The sequence below is a fragment of the Aythya fuligula genome, chromosome 6 (assembly GCF_009819795.1).
Source record: "Aythya fuligula isolate bAytFul2 chromosome 6, bAytFul2.pri, whole genome shotgun sequence".
NCBI lineage: Eukaryota > Metazoa > Chordata > Aves > Anseriformes > Anatidae > Aythya > Aythya fuligula.
The window spans coordinates 13,299,194-13,317,500 of NC_045564.1; the positions used below are offsets into that span (position 1 = coordinate 13,299,194).

The 18,307-nt window shown below is 38.4% G+C and overlaps 1 protein-coding gene across 1 annotated transcript in view; it reads right to left on the minus strand.

Moving 5' to 3' along the window:
- Positions 1-18,307, minus strand: part of LOC116490626 (partitioning defective 3 homolog B-like) — a 160,751-nt gene that overhangs the window by 42,001 nt on the left and 100,443 nt on the right. Inside the window, exon 3 of the mRNA XM_032190006.1 lies at positions 1,804-1,975. Within this exon, the coding sequence (XP_032045897.1) occupies positions 1,804-1,975 (172 nt within the window). The remainder of the gene's footprint in view (positions 1-1,803; positions 1,976-18,307) is intronic.

Consider the following 18,307-nt stretch of genomic DNA (forward strand, 5'->3'; position numbering starts at 1 on the left):
TGCTGTATTTCATCTCTAGACTCTATAGTGCAGGGATTCCATAAATGCTATGAAAACTGAATGATCTGGTAGCTTAATGGTAAGCTCAAGAGCACTAGCATTTAACTGTTTCACATAGAAATGCATTAAGTTGAAATTCCTCTTCTCTCCAGCCTTCAGCTTGTGTTCAACAGCATAGTAGAAAAACTACTTTTAATGGTTTTTTGTTTGTTTTTAATATAGTTCAGAGGTACATGGAAAACAATGTACTACTACTAGTACATCTACTTTCAAAAACATGCTAAAAACATGGATTATACCATGTTGTTCCAAAATAACCAATAAATGATGTGAGAAACCATTCAAAAATCAGACCTTTAGCCACAAACTTTTCCATACATCATGGCTAACAAAATCGGTGAAGATACATAGAAGATAAAAACATAATTCTTATGACAAGAATAAGCCTCTCCGAAGATACCTTCATATGAGAAACACCCGTGTCATTAAAGAGATTTTGCTATATTCACCAGAATATAGAAAGAACCAAGATGACCCATTAAAACAGAAATCTGAATCTAAAAAGTTTCATGCAGCTTGGATTAAAATACTTTCTACAACAGACAAAAATGAGCACAGACTTCCATCAGAAGTTACGTTATGCAGCCTCAACCAATGAACTTCATTAGAAGTTTTATTTTAGCTCATTCTTTTATCAGCCTTTTCCTTTAGATTGCAATTCAAATAAACAGACAACTGAACATTCAGTTTCTGAAATCAAAACCAGACTCCTCTACAACATAAGTAGCACAACTAGAGGTAGTTTTTCTATCTTTATGCCACCCACTTACATTCAGAAATTTTATCGCACATCATTACAAGACTGCCAAGGGTGAATTGGGCAACGAGCTCTAGTGAAATGCAGACAAGTCTCTCTTGAACAGTATTCATTTGCCAAAGGCTGTCAGTATACTACACTGCTTTACAGACAACAGGAAGAGGATTCACCCTCAGGAAGTTTTTGAAAGTTTCCATATCTAGTATCCAGGTGACAGCTTAGCCCACTCTCAATCCAAGAAAGTAATTCAAACGGCTTTGTATCCAACTTACAAGACTCTCTCTTTTTAATTTGAATCCAGCATTTGAACTCTTGGCCTTCCAGGCCCGTTGAAGCAATGCAGGGGACCAGAGCTGCAGCACCTCATGTAGTGCTCTCTGATCTAAGAGGGAATTAAACAGAAACCTCTCCCAGTCACAATTTGCTCACCTGAAAGTCAGATAGGCAAACAGAACTGTTGTGCAACTTCTTCAATAACAAAGAGATTAAATGTTTGCAACCAGGACCTCCGAAACATGGGATACGCTCAGGTAAAAAAAATAAATGTATGTGTATTTGTACACAGGTGTTTACACTCATTAAACCAACATTCTTAAACAAAAATGGTATTTTTTTTCCCATTTATTTTCTTGTTAGAAAAACTGTGAATAGGTTTCATCTCTTGAGCTCTCAGAAAATTATAATGAAGGATTGTCAGTAACTTACCTGCTCAAAGAAAGGAGAAGAAAGATCCCAGCCATATGGATGGGCTTAACATAGAGTAAGATAACAAAGCTCTGGTGCAAATTCACCATGCACAGTTACAGCATTCAGCACCAATTGTTCAAAAGCACAACTTTTGTCATTACAATTATCTTCACTGAATCATAAGGTAAATAACCAAGTGCTAAAAAAATCTATAAATACTTCATATCACAAACAAAAAAGAAGAAAAAAGTGATACGTATTGGTTAAAACTGGAAAATAAACGTGCATGATATACATACCCAGTTTTAGGGCAGAAGGGGTCACTTCAATCTCACCCCCAATCGGTTGAAAGGCTGCCAACTGAGCCGCTACCTCTGCCTCAAAAGGGTCTGGGCTACTTCTGTCTGCCAGACTGCCGTTGGTGCCATCAGTCTTACGGTGAGGTTCTTCCTCATCATAAACAGCAATCAGCTATCAAAACAAAAGAAAACACCATTTGTATATTTAAAGTATTCCCCAAATTTTCTCTTATATTTTTAATGCAAAAATTATCAGTTATGGGAGTATAAAACCAACAATCTTATTTGAGAACAGCTAACCATAAGCATACAGATTCGGGAAAGCACATACATCTGTGTTTAAATAGATTGATTCCAATATGACTTGAGTACATGCTTCAGCACTGCCCTGTGTTGGCGTGTTTTTCTCAGAATTAGCATGCTACAATTAGGGAGCATCTTATGTCGTTCCAAACTATTTACAGTTGAACATACTTAAACACTCAAACCAGAGTTTAAGTCTTGTGGGTGCGTGGGAGCGTGTTCTGTTTTTCAAAATTGTAACCCTACTGACCGACACAGTGGGCAGAGGTAGCACAACCATGGAAGCTGTATGGAGTACGCAGCTAAAGCTTTTATTTGTAATTACATAATGATTATGTTCCAAGGACAGGTTCTATCCAGCCCAGTGACAGAGGGTGAAGCTCTGTTAATCCCCAATCCTACGCCTCTGTAAGAGTGCAAGGTACACACACACACACGTACCTGTAGGCACCCACCATAAATCTATCAATAGCCTCTTCCCGTTCCCTCCTGCAAGCTTATACCAGATACTTTGCTTCTGAAAGCTGGCCTCACTGACCAGTTCTTCCACAACGTCAGGCCAGCAGGAAAGCCACAATTAAATATGGACAAGCTGCAAAGTCTACTATCCAAGCTCACATTAATGATGGTGTGAAAATGATGAAAAACACCAGAATCATTTTTCCCCAGCTAGGCTGGCCTACAAGGACTTTTGTCTTTATCCCTACTAATACAACGTCATCAGATAATGTATATTAGATATAGATAGATTCAGCAACAAGTGACTCAGACAAGCGTGCTTGCTGTTGCCGTTATAGTTCCAGGAGCTGGCTAAAAGACAAAAGGATGACTTCCCAATGAACCTACACAAATTACAAGACTGGCTGCTCCCAGTCAACGAGACACTTGACAGCCCAGAGCCCCCTCCAGGAGGGCAGGAGATGACTGCAGCAGCACTTTTCCTGCCCAGTGCCTTATGTGGCACAACTTTCCTGACATACGACAACAAGTGCTTTGCCTAGTAAGCACGTACAAGTTATCTTTACCTTCAGATATCCATTTGTTTTGCTTTTTCTGAACTCCTTAGGACTAAAAAAGTTTTATTTAGCTAGTACACCTGGTTATGCAATGTCAAGACACATATAGAAACAAAGTCTAAAGGATTGATTTAACCATGCTGCCTCTCTCTCTCTGTTATTTTAAGGGCCGCATACACACTCTCTCTATAAAAATATTAGTAGATCAAATCTCCTTTGACACTTCCAAGACATGTGTCAAAAATTATATCCTGTGATAAGCAGCATACTGAAACAAAGAGACAAACATTTAAAGGACCTCATTTGCCTAAGGGAAGAAATGAATGTATGAGAGGGAAAGGAAACGAAAAAATGCAAACAAAAATCCTGAAGGAAGGATGCTTCTAAGGAAGAAACTGACATTTTCAGGTCTTTCTCTCATTTATAATTTGGTTGCTAGAAATGTGTCAGCTCATATTTACCAATGCATATTTCAGAGGCGCACAGAACCCCTTAAATTATTAGGTAGAAAACTGGTTCTCCTTTTTCATATGGAAGCTGTTTCCTTTCCACAGCCAAACAAATAGCTCTTAGAGCACACAATTTAGTTTTTATTTGTCCAAAGCTTATGGGAAACATTAATTTCAGTACCAAAGACTACACTCCTTGTACTTTTTTACTGCATTACAAGGAAACCACCCAGGTATTCACACCACATTCACCACTACACCATCTCTACGTCTCACAACTACATATAGCCAAAATAGCACATTTGGACCCAGACGCCAAGTGACCATGGCAAAAAAACCCATGGTACCTCTTGTTTGTTATTAAAATGACTATCCATGTTACTGCTGTTATGGAAGCCCATCAGCGCTTCTTACTGCTGCCATTCCTCAAGTGACTGTAGTGCACAGACAGGCACTATTTTGACAGATTAAAAAAAAAAAAGAAAACATTTCTTAATGGTATGGAACACACCATTAATTAATTATTGCAACTAGACTTAAACAGAGTGAGGAAAGGAGATACTGTAAGTACTGAATGTAGTGGTAACAAAGATCTGACATCTTTCCTCACCAAGGAAATAAAACTGCCATTTGTTTTCTAAAATGTTTATTCAGGAGAGAACTACTCAAGACCACAGCTGCAGGAGAACCTTACCAGTAGCAATCCTAACAGTATGAATATACCACTAATCAATCAAACCATTACAAATATCAGCCTTAGTCTTTCAAATGAAATAAATACAATTAAGGTTATGTAAATCAGCTATTCAAAAATAATTGTTGTAATTGACTTCTTGTTTCCAGTATGGAAAATTTGTTAATTGGAATAGACTGTAAACCCCTCCCAAAGCAAAGAACTTTGGGAGGCATTAAGAAGTCTCCCACAAATCTGTCATAACGTTATTTGCAATATAAGTTCAATATTTACAAATATTGAGAGTTCAGTAGGCCAGCTGATTTTTCTTGACACAAATTGAGATAGTACTCTAGACATTTGTGAACTGCAGAAGTTATGCACATCCTCTGTTGTGGTTTTATATGCTTGCTGTACTTCAGCATCTGTTATCTTTTTAAATAGTTTATTTAAAGAACATACCAATTTTTACAGTCGAAGATATCTATATATTTCTGTACAGTTCAAGTAGTTTTATTGCATATTGCTATAACATCTATTAAAAGGAGTTAGACTTCTACAACCTGCCAGCTACATACATAATAAATTATTGAAATTAACACTTCTATCATTTTTGGTTATTGAACTCCTTCCTACTTATATTGACATTGCCACAACATAAGGTAGCAATAGCGAATGGCGCTATTTTCTTAGCATTTTCATTAAACCTAAGCATGGCAAACTTATCACAATGCAATTTAGTAAAGCCAAATTCTAATTTTGAATTGTGTCCTATGGCACTGCTCTTTCAATATTTTATTGATATTCCAATTAGGAAACTTGAAGAAAAGTATAAGAAAATTATGTAAAAAAACAAATGACTTTATTCCCAAACACACAGAGCAACACTCACATTCAGTTAAGATCAACTCTCCTATTAAAAAAAAAGTGGGTAAATACGCAAGGAGGAAAATTATGTTCCTGAGCGAAGGGGTCCGAATACAAAGCAGCAGCCTGTTTGACACAGGGGTACCGCTGCCCACTGGGAGGCAGAGAACTGATGCAACATTGCATTTAAAGCTCTCTGGGAGATGAAATGTTGGCACTGGTCACACGCCGCGCACACGGGCAGCCATGCAGAAAACTGCGCACAACTTGACAAACCTTGCCTTACAGCGCTTACCTGGTAGGCCTGAAACAACTGGCTTTCCCTTGCCCTATGCACCATTTTAAATAAAAGGTTTTGTAATTATTCCGCTTTTCAAACTACACTTTTGACAGCTAGATTACTGTTAATAAGGTTAAAAAGTGTGTATTTTACCAGCTTTTCTGTGCTGAATTACAAAACAGACAATGCTATTTCCGTTCCTATCCCAAACACCACATGCGTACGCGAAGTTCTAGGAAAAAAGGGATAAAATAAAAATTTGCTTGCAATTAAATTAATCAGCTTTCAATTACTGTCAGGATAAAATCGCTAAGACAAGTTCCCAGTCATAAGCTAGTACCAGTATGTGACTGATGAGATACAACTTTCAATAGCTAGAATAATGCATTCAAAAGCACCAGGAAGAGTTAAATGCTCAACACGTACAGAATTTTTCATGTAAGTTGGATGGAAACTTTTCCTCAGTTTCTCTATACTCATAGATTCTATTTCTTCTCTCGCTATGTACAAGGAAAGCCAGTAAAATTGCCCATTTGTTCAAGGCATGTTTGTTAACCACCCTGATACTGCTACTTCATGACCTCAATTCTCATTTAAGAGAAAGAAAACTGTATTTTTTAATATTTTTTTTTAAACTGTATCTATACTTCTGACAGCCAGTACTCCTATGGGAGTGATAATTAGATACTTATAAAATGATGTTGAAAAAAATCTATTTTTTTTTGTCAATTAATAAAGACTTCTCACACAGAGCACTCATCTCCACAAAAGAACCGTTCAGAGGGGGGTGAATTAACAGCTCAGCAACCATTTCACTAAGCTTCATGACATAAAGAGAAATGATGGCTCAAGCTACAGCAGAAAATTAAGTTCACCACAGTACCATGTTACCTTACGCTCTGACCCCTGAATTTGGGATCTCTAGGATTTAATTACGTATATATCCCTGCACATATACAACAAAGAGAAAGACACAAGGTGTTTCTATATGTACCATGTTGATGCCAGCAAACGCAAATTCAAAATAAAAATAAAAAGATCAGAGGTGTTTGCACCTGCAAGCCACCAGACACACACAGATGGAGGCAGGCTGCAGCTGACAGCAGCTGAAAACAGCCTCCATATGGCCAACGCAGAAAGGAGAAGGGATTCTTCCCTCCTCTCACCCTCCCTTTATTTATTTTTAATTCTTCCTTCATTTCTTTCAACAAGGTTGTGTGTTTGGCCAGGTCAGTCAACTTCCTGCCCCCAAAGACATTCAAGCACCAGCAGCAACACGATGAAGGCAAAGTTACCTCTTCCCAGAGGCCATCTTAAGTTCAAGATCCTACCTCTTTGTAGAGGCTGTGCTGGCTCACCTTGCCTCCTTCACCACCCGCTGCCTCCTGCCACCCCTTCGCACAAATAGGGACACTTTCTGGGCCCACGGGGAGTCAGCTCAGGGAACTGAACCATGAAGAAAAGCAGCTCTGCCAGCCACGCAAAGCAAGCTCCTGTCAACACGTGGCTGTCTCGTCGGCCCATCGCAGGCCACAAGGCCGCGGTAGCTGCACCTGGCTGTCTCGCTCAACGGTGGTGGATGCTGTGGAGAGCACACCCGTGTAATGTGTATGTGTGCATCGTGACACTGGAGCACTACAGCAGGACCGATGTTTCTGTGGTTCTTTAAAGGAGCTGTTCTCCCTCACAGATAGACTTCTACCTTCCGAGTAACCCTTCAAGGTGACAAGAACACTTTAGCTAAAGACAAGATCCATGTGAACAAAAAACTTCAGAAAGGCACTGTGGAGACAGTTTCCACAGAGTTCCACAAATTCATTAACGTAAAATTAGATTTTATATATTACTTATGAAAGACTTCTGTTCAAATGGTTAAAAGATTAAAGTCTAGTAATGGTACAACAGACAGAACTAAGGTAATCAGGGTACCTCAAAAATGGATAAAAGTGTTATTTAATTTTTTCAATTTAAAAACTTTCCTGGAGCTCTACAGCCTTTCTTCAATGTTCTTTCAAGGTATTCTTCTAGCATATGCTGATAAGTATTTGAAATGGTATTCTTGCAAAATAGAATGTCTTGGAATTCCTTTAACTTAAAATAAAGGCTGTCAAAGAAAAATACCCATGTACACACCATATGGCAGCCTTCCTTCACACCTACGTATGAAAACAAATTATAGATACGTTACAGGAAAGCTATGGTGATTATCCCATCTTGTTTACCTACATGCCAGAACTATATACACCAAAGTCTCTTTCCAGAGACCACCTGACACTTTTCCTACTCCTTCTGTCCAGATTTCTTTCAGTATCATCTATACGTCGCCAGAACAGAATCCTACTGCACACGGTGCAAACACCGGGAGGCTCTGCTCTACACAATTTGCAAGAGTTTCTTTAACAGCCTGTTGTAATTTCTTGTTTACTATCATTGCTATTTATGGTTATTTTGGGAAGGTCCTCAACTAGTCTGGAAAGGTTAGAAAAACTGTATTAAGTTATCATGCCTGAGAAAACCCATCCGTGCATGCTTTTCAGGAAGTCTAGCTGGTGGTTTTTTTGTGCATGTGTGTGATCAAATTGAAAGATATCCTCATCTTCTGGAATTCCAATGTAGCTGAACAGGCAGTGTTTTTTTGTGTGCTTTTTCCTTTTTTTTTTTTTTTGAAAGGTCACAGCAGAACATCTACCTGATTGATGAGACCTTACCCACTTTCTTCTTCCTGTCCAACCTACCCCTCCGTGGGCCACGTGGCTGCACTCCAAACAATGCCGCTGATTGGGTACTTAACATTGATATTTGTGGCAAAGTTTGATGAGCCCTTCAAGCATGACTGAGATGTAATTTTTTAAGCCACTTAGTAGCTACTTGAGAGCTGTTACGGAGATCCATAGTAACAATACAGACATTCCTTGAGGGTTGACTCTGGGTAGCTTCCCTGGCAGATATAAATGCTAGTGCTAAAATGTCAAGGATTTATAATTATGATGGCGGATGCATAAAACACATAAAACAAGCCTTATTAGGGTTGATTGAAGTAAATACACCAAAGGACGTTTCTCCTTTCTTCTGTAAAAGATTCATGTTCAGTGCTATTTGTAGCCTGTCATACTCATTATGTTTTCATGTGAAATAGCTTCTGAGTTTTGCTAGATAACAAATGCCCTTTGTTTTCATTCCTCCTCCATCCAAGCAAAAAGCAAATGGAATGAGGACTTGAAAATTCACAACTGATTAGTTCCTCCCTGGTTACCTTGAAGCTGGCTACCTTCACCTGTACAGACTTTACAGAGGACTAGCTAATTTTGGAGTCCATTTAAAATAGTGCTATAAAATGTAGTAACTACTATTAAAGACTGTATTTCTGTATTTGTAAATAAGCACTTGAACTGTGATATTTTTTCTAAATTCCACTCTAGTGAGTGGGACAAACAGAGCAATTTAGGTTGGAAAGGACCTCTGGAAATCACCTGGTCCATTTTTCCAGTGGAAGTAGGGCCATGCTATGATTTAGCTCAAACTTAAAAGTTGGCTCAGTTTGCTCAGGGTCTTGCCCAACTCTCTTCCGCACATCTCCAAGTACAGAGCTCTCAATTCTTTGGACAATTTGTTGTGGTGCTTGAACACTCATGAGACAGAAATGTTTCTCATACCTAATCAGTCTCCTTCATGGCAACTTCACACCCATTACCTTGTCTTCTTACTGTGGACTTTCAAAAAAGGTGAGGTGGAGTCTTCCCTACAGACAGTGAACCAGCTGTAGACAGCAAGAAAATGCTCCCAATTTGTTCATTCGCCCTCTCCCCACATGCCATACGTTCCAGTCCCAGACTGCACTGGTGGCCTGATGCTGAGCTCGCTCCAGCAAGCCAGTGTTTCCCTTGCCCAAAGGAGAACAAAACAGACACAACCACCTCGCTGTTGTCTCAAGTACTGAATAGAGTAGAACTGCTTTCCTCAACTTGATGGCTACACCTCTGCTAGCCTACTAAATATGTATGTAGCCTTCGTAGCTGCAAAAACATGCTGCTGACTCCTGCTCAGCTTATTTTTCACCTGGGCTACTAGGTGCAGGCCCTTCTGCAAACCTGCTTTCTGTCTACAGATATGACACTTGCCATTAAACCCGAGTCACTTCCATGAAATCAATTAGTTTAAAAATTAAGAATTTCTGCTTCAGCCACAATTACTTAATGACAGCATACAAATTAGCAATTTGTCTTTAAACGGCTTTGATCTTTTTAGAGGACACTGCGGGATGGGCAAATGGAACTTTGGGAGTAAAAAAAAAAAAAAAAAAAAAAAAAAAAAAAGCACAAAATACTTGAATTGTGAAACAAATCAAAAAGTGTAAAACCATCTGTACAGCACAACACACACGATGACTTTCGTTAGTATAGACAGGCTTGATAAATCTTGGGATGTTGCCACACGTCATACAGTTCTCACACTGTGTTTCTGTCTGTGCAGAAAAACATTTCGGTATTTACAACTGCCAAGAGTCCTATTCTTACTGATGCCTAGTTTAGTTAGACTGCATTATTTGCCCTGCCTCTGACAGTTTACGTGTCAGGCTCCAGAAAGGAAAAAGTAAGCTTACAAAACTGGTTGTCACCTTGATGAGGAAAGGTCTGCCTGTAATGATAAACTAATGCTATCAGTCTCTACTGGTTTGTTGTTATTAATCCTGTCAAACAGTAGTCCCAGGGGGTTTCTAGTGCACTGTAATAACACATACACGCTCTTCTGAAAAAAAAATAAAATTTTGCCATTCGTGCAGTGACCTCATTTTTCTAAGAGTCATGACCCCACATGCTTGAGCAGCAGCAGTGTATTGCAGCTGACCTTGACCTAGAGCAACCACGTCCCTACAATGAGCTCGTAAACGTCATGGCACTTTTATGTCTAACATCTAAGAGGAAAAGGGAAAACAAACAGAAGAAGGAAGAAAAGAGTAGTTTAATGTAAGCGCAACAGGAACATCATGGAAATCCTTGGAATTTATGTAACAACTGGCTAGTTCACATGCTTTGCGTTACCATACTCATTAAAAAAAATACTGCGAGGTCAACCACTTTCACTCAAAATAACTGTTTTTCTATTTTATTTATTAATTTTTACAGGCAAACCAATTTAAGTCTACCACAACCAAAGAATAAGCCTTCTATAAAGTTATGCTCTCTCAGAAGATCAATAAAACACAAAATTGTGAAACATTCCGAAACTTTAAAAGAAGTGTGGTGGTTCCAAACACTGCAGTTCCAAAAATATATGTTCTCAAATGAACCATCCGAACAGAAGGACTAGAAAAAATATTTTGACTTGACATCTTAATGCACCATTACTGTGAAAACAATGAAACTAAAAGTAAAATTTCCAGAGACAGTCACAGCTCTGGCAATAACAAAAAACCCTTCAGTGACAATTACTCATTTCAGCAATCAGTTCATAACAGACATCCTACTGCTGCCTTGCTCATTATACTCCTTAAAAGAATGATCTACATATTATACATTTCAGTCATTTTTTACCCAAGCATTAGCTGCCCACAGCATAATTTCATAGTTAAGTTTCTTAATTTCTTCGTAAACAAATTAAATGCTGACATCATGTTCAAGATTCACAGCAAAATTTAACATACTATTTCAAGGTTTTCCAACTCAAAATTCAGAGCACAGCTGTCAAGAAAATCGTATTTACAAAGTCATTAACATCTATGTATATATACCTATATGTTATACATCCCTCGGACCTAACCATGCTTGCAAACAGACATAATTTCAGATATATATATATATATATATATTATATATACACACACACACCCCTTTCTACTATCTACACGTTGGTACTTGCTATTCAAATACTAACACAGGCTATTTAAACAAAATACATAAGAAAAGATAACCACCATTCAAAAAATTACAGCACTAGGAATGTTCTTGTCCTTCCACAGCAATACAGGATCCAAAATATAAAACCAAAACATACTTTCCGTACATGACATTATAATTGTTCACCAAATGGATTTCGACATGTTCCTCACTTCCAAGGCTGAATTTTAATGCCCTGTTAAGCATACTGTTAAACATGTATTTGATGAAGAGTTTTGTGAATTTAACTATAAATAGCCTGAGTAAAGTCTGACCTCCCAACAATGAATAAAATTATCTAAGCTTTTCTTGCTGAGACCATCTCCTGTAAGACAAGCCGTTAAATAAAAGGAAACTCTATCATACTGAATACAGTATACAATACTGAGCATGGTTTCATACCTACACTAGTTAAACAAACTCTTTATTAGATAATTAAAAAACAAAACAAATTTTACCAGAGAGTTGAATTCAATTAACATTACTAGGTGAAATAACCTAAATACTGTTTTCTTGTGATCTGAAGTTTTCAGTTTTAACATCTTCATGCTTAGGGCATAGTTGAGTATTGATTTCAGCAGTTTGAATATTCTGCAAAACAGTGATATGTCTTGGGAATAAATGACTTCAGACTATTCAGACCATTACTCAGAAATTTCAAATGTGATTTTTCACAGAAGCTTGTTCATTCATTTTCCACTCTTCATTACAAATGATAAAGGGACCTATTCATAAAGCAAAGCATTTTTTATGAAAAAAATCTCAAACTGAATGATATACCAGGCTCCACTTTCAAAAATAAGCTAAGCTACTCAATAAACAGTGCAATGAGAGAGGAGTAAAATCCTTTCAGCTAACAGAAAATTCTCCCAAAGCGTTTCAGGTGTCAGGAATTTTTGAGTATCTTGAATATCATGAAAAACCATTAGAACTGGAGCCACAAGACTAGCCAAGTATTTTAGCCTTCCCCAGAAAAATAGATGTGGCTATTCCTCTACCCATCTGCATGAAGGTTCTCACCAGGCCCCTCAAAAGGGAATTTGTGTTTTCCAAGCTTTGTTATTAGTCCTCTTATGGATTCATCACAGAATTACATTTGCCTTTCTCACTGCCACATTGCCTAGTTACCTGCCGTTACTCTAATGGTCTGAAACAGGTGAACCCTGAGGTTGGCAAAAAAAAAAAAAAAGCTAACAGAACTGTTGATTCTATTCTTTCTCAACATTTATGGAGGATTTTTGAACACATTTATTCCCTTCCAGTAAAAAACAATGATACCCTATTAAGAGAGGGACATCCGTGGCCCACTGAATCAGCTCCTCTGCAGGTACGGTTTCCATTTCTTCTGCAGCTCCAGCACTCTGCAAGCAAGCCGTACCTCTGTAACAGCACACTTCTCTTCAAGGCTTCCAGGGCTTTCCAAAACCCAAGGGGGAAGAAAGTCCACAAAGTTCCAGACAAGATAACACACATTCATGCTGCCTTGAATCCTTATCCTCCAGTCAAATTATTTTCTTTCTAAGAGACCAAGAGTGTTTTTTCACACTTAACTGAAATCAAGTCTCCTGGGTTCCTACCCAGTGTAAGTCAAATAGATTTCTATTAGTAATTCAGCAGGCACACACACTGCAGAACTTGACACTGCCATTTAGGAAGGTCTCCAAAATAACTTCACTCTTAATTTAAAGATCTGGATGCCCAAGATGCTACAAAGCAAACAAACCACACAGACTGCAGTGATGAAGGGGAGCCACAGCTGGCAAACCCCAGGGTGCCCACTCTCCATTCTGACACAAATTGGAACAAGAAAGGATTAAGAGGGGGGAAAAAAAAAAAAAAAAAAAGAAAAAAAAAAAGCCACTCCCTTGTCCCTTCTCTCACTGTTTTATCTTCTGTCTACAAGCTGAACAGGGGACCCATGGTGTGGGGCTGCAGGCAGGCACCTGAAGGGGACGATGAGGAGCTGACCACAACAGAAATCCGCCTGCTCCCCAGAGACAGAGGCAATCTGCCAAGTATCTTCTGCACAGGACATTACAACAGAGGTAATTTATCACCTGGGGTGAATAGAAAATGACTATTTTTTTCCAATCGCAATGGCATTTGAAGTTAGAATTAGTGTTAAGTTATGTTAGCCTAGCACAAGTCAAACGCAAAGACATTACAGCACATCATGATGGGCCAAGTCTGTGGTAAAAATCTATTTTTTCTCTCTCATTTCTTACATGCATTGTTTACCTGGCAAAATTACACACTTTTTAATCAAAACAACGTTTGGAGAGCTGTGCTTTCCAGTCCTTGGCCTCTTGACCTTGAGCACAGGGAAGGGGCAAGGAGGGCAGCCCCATCCTCTTCCCTGGGCTCCAAGCCAACGTCACCACAGCCATGAGGGCAGCTCCTGCCAGCCTCTGAGCTTCTGCTCACCTGCCCTGCTTTCAGGCTGGCAAGAAGCTCCACAACTTCTGCTGACCCAGCAGGGCTTTTCATCTTTGGACATGCCACCCTGCTCTCCCGGGATTATAATCATTTATACTAATTGTTTCTGGTCTACTCTTCAACTGCAATGTACAGCATGGAGAGAGGTAGGCTACTGTGCGATCGGTAAGGTAATGCAGGGTTCCACAGCCCCTCCCTAACCTCCACAGGATTGCTCACAAGTAGCACATTCCTTTTTGTTGTTGTTGTTGTTTTATGGAAGCTCAAGCTATCAAAGAGGAGAAAGCCTAGAGCAAACTACATGGAGCTTGAGCTTCCTGAGGAGACAAGATGGCGTGCTCCTGACGGCCATCACTGCATCTTCTAGGCACAGAGCACTCTCTTCATCTCAGTTTATCTAAGCTATTCAGTTCAACAGTAAGTTTGTTCAAAATGAAAAATCAGACGAGAACTGAAGGGCAAGGAAGCCTGCTAGTCTTATTTCTTACAACCCATGAAGAAAATTAAATGCAAGAGCTAAGCACCAGTACCTCCAGCACCTGAAAGACTCCTGCTGGTCTCATCTACTCTATCAGCGATATAGTCCATCACGCATAACCTACAAACTGCCTCTGTTCAATACAGCTTTAAATGCTCAACTCTTGCTAAAACTCTTTCCAATACATATACAGAATGTTTCCCATTTTTTCTCAACTAAAATTCATTTTATTTCTCTGCAGCTTTAATTGAACTCCAATTTCTAAAACTAGCTTGACACAAGCCATGAAGAAATTAATATTCTACTAAATAAGAACTGTCACTCAGCATTTCCTAAGCTAAATGTAAAAATTAAGACTGAATAAATGTATGCTAAGTATCACTGCATAAATATGCATATAATGCATTTTTCTCTTCATAAAAAGTGTTAAATTTAATGTAAAGATATTTAATTGCACATCAACATTTTAGTCGTGATCAATCACTGAAAATCAATGTGTTTTTTTTTTTTTAATAAATGTAGAAATATATTTAATTCAAATCCAATTACTTTAAATATATTTTTGTTTACTTCACAATCACTTAGACTTGAGTTGGTTCACTCTCCAGTTAAGAAAAAGGATCTCAGGACTCAATTGGTTTACCAAATTTCTTATCCAAAGGTGCGTCACTGAGGGTTTACTCACACAATCCTCTTTACAGAAGGGTAGTGTGGTGTGGTTTTTTTTTGATGCAATTAAAATATTCCAATCCTATTAGAATGCAAATTTAGGGGGTAGAAGGAGCACACATAATGCCATTAACATTCAAAAATTTCTTGGTCCCCATTATCAGATACTAATTCTCACATTAACTGATGTTGGGGGGGTGGGGGGGGGAAATGAACAAATCCATTAGCAGCTGCATTAAAAGTGAACAAAAGAGGAAACAACTGCTGATGTGATTAAACACCTGTCCCTTTTTGAAAGCTTCTGTATCCAAGAGCACCAAATGCGCCGTTCCAAATGTCACTTTGCACCAGGTAGGTAGGCATCCCTTCCTGTAGGATACCCCTGACAGCTACCCCTACAACCTCAGCAGTTTTAGCAAGCCTCCAAAACCTGGCAGTCACTTTCAGCAAGCCTCTAGATGGTTTCCTTTAACACATTTTAAAACCATAATATAATACTTCTGAGAGAAAGAAATAAAGAGGACCACATTTGTGCATGCGAGGAGCTAGATCAGGCTCCAGCAAGGCCAAGCCAGCAGGAGCAATCCCAGCCACCTCAGCTGACTTGGAGCATCCTCATGTCTCTGCCCAGGTGTGCCTATACTACAAAAACAATCCTGTACATGCTTCTCGATGGCATATAAACCTATGTGATCATGTTTGTGGGAATAGTCCAAGTATACTGCCATTTCACACAGGGGGGGACAATGCCACCTGATTTAATTACTGACAAACAGCACTTTTCCTCCCTAGTGGTGACTTCACTCCTAGCTGAACATGGATGAATGAAAGGTAGATCCTGTGTGATAAACACATTTGTCAATATGACTTGCATTCTCTTTCTTACAAATCCACATCGTATTCTTGAACGAGCACTACGTAAACAGAAATCCCATAAATTCACAACACCTCACTGTTATAGTCACAGACCCGGTCCCTGCAGGAGTCTAGCGTTACATTACTTCATCTTGGATGTGTCAACAAACTCAATTTGTCTATACGTCTCCCTCAAACATCACTGGAATTGGTTCAAGATGCACTGTACATCCAAGCAGGTTTACCAATATTCAGAAAGTGACTCAACTAATATTTCCTTGGAAATTTGTAAAAATAAATAAATAGATAAATAATAATAATAATTACATCATCTTTGTCTCTGACCAAGGGAGATTCCCCTGCATCACTGGAACCTTCTTCCAAATCTTACAAATGTAGAGGTTGCTGACCAGTGCGAGCCCCTCTGAGAAGCCTGGCACTTCACATGATTCCCTCACAACTGCTCACATCCCCAGTTCATCATCACTGCTGGGGGGCTCAGCACAGAAGCTAAAGGCTGAACATACTGTCTCCAACCTTATTTTGGAACCTTTTCAGTATCTTCCAATGCTAAACAGCAACATAATAAATTAAAGAATTTATATCCACACTCACTATACATATATATTATATATCCACACTCACTATATATATATATTATATATCCACACTCACTATATATTATGCGGTACATTGAACTGTCCTATAATCAAGACATAAAATGTTTTTAAAAACAAAACTGCTACAAGTCCTCCTTCCGGTTCCACTATCATCATAAAGATACAGATGTCTCTTATGCTATGGTAAACTGATAATCTATCAAATTTAAAGCACACAAATACTACTTGAAGCATCCTAAGAAGAAGCATGAATTAAAAAATATCTGCTAGCAGACAAGAATAAGAAGTATTTGATAATTTTATTATTCAGATTGTTTCTTACTGCAAACGATGCAAAAAAAATGGAGATTTTCTCCATATTATTAGTGGGAGACATTAAATGTATATATATGCATATATTTAATATACTGCATATATATAAATGCATTTTGTATTTCAACAACTAAAAAAAATACAGAACACCTACAAAGCAGTTCCTTTAAACTAAGTAAAGCAGCTATATCCTAGACCCCCAGCAGACAAACCACACAGAACAAGCATACTTAATGTGATCAATATGGCACACTTGATAACTAAGACAGTGACAAAGGAAGGCCACAAAAATAACCAACTAAAAAAAAACATACAGCATACAAATTTTATGAACACTTTTGAAGAATTAAAGAATTACCATTCCTATTTCAGAAATTAACGTTTAAGTTTTATTTATTCAAGATAGTACAGGATATCCAGGACAAACATGGCAATTAAATCCCAAGTCCCCGGTTAGTTCTATATCCATAAATTACCTTTCCTTCTTACCAACAGTTTCCATGAATAGTTGAAGTGCTTTACAATATCCTTATCTTAATTTTACAAATAGGCAAAGTGATGCACTAGATCAAATCCTTTACCTGTGACTGCCCACAAAACCAGTGAAACATCTCTAAAGCGAAGGTCCACTACAGAACTATCACATACACTGCAGCCTCCCTGTGGTCCACTGTCAGCACCCCTGCTACAAGGAGCAGTAAAAAATTTTAGCCTGCTCTTTTAAGAAGACAATGTTACTTCAACATCATGATCCAGTCTGCTGCATGCACAAGCAAGCAGATGCTGCACAAGTAGAAAGGTATTTGAAATCAGAAGACTTCATTCAGGTTTTCAGGTGAACCTTCAGTTTTCAAGAACACCGACCTACTTCCTAAAAGTACACAGAACTGCACTGTTCTAAGAAATACCATTAGAAACCCCACCACGCATACTTAGATAGTTGTGCTTCAATTATTTGATTAAATGCTTTACTGGGAGAACGAACAGTCACGTCTAGAGAGACCTATGAGCATCACTGACCACAATCCATGTGCTCTCCAAAAAGCATGATTCCAGCCTGGAGTTTTTCTTTCTTTGGGAACAGAATTCTCACACCAAGAGATGGAAAATTCAGAACTGCCAATTCCAGCTGCGGAAGCTCTGACATCTATATACATCCTAAAATAAAGACACTCAGCTGCAAGGCTCATATGTAGAAGGTGGTGTTAGAAAAAAAAACACTTCAATATCTATATGGCTGACAAGCATAAAATAGCCTGAATTTTTTCATAAAATATATATTTCTCAAAATTCATCGGTTTTGTGACAGATCAACACTACATCCTTTCCCAAATCTCCGACTTAAGTGCACTTTTACAAAGAGGGAACAAATTTCAACAGCCTTTATAAAGCAGTTAGGTCTTTCGCAACCCATCATCACTCTTCCTATAAAGTAGCAGAACAGTAGATACCAGTTTCAGAGTGGGCAAAAAAATGCAGAAACCAAAGAAAATGCATAATTCAATACGTAAATACTAATAAAAATGCATGACCAAATTCTTTACATGTGCTATGGGGACTTAAGTTTCAAGGTCTTCAAATCCTCTAGAAACAGTCACTTTTCTTTGCTGTATGAGAGGGATTTCAAAACACAAAAAAAGCATTAACAGGTCACTGGAGAAAACACAAATTAG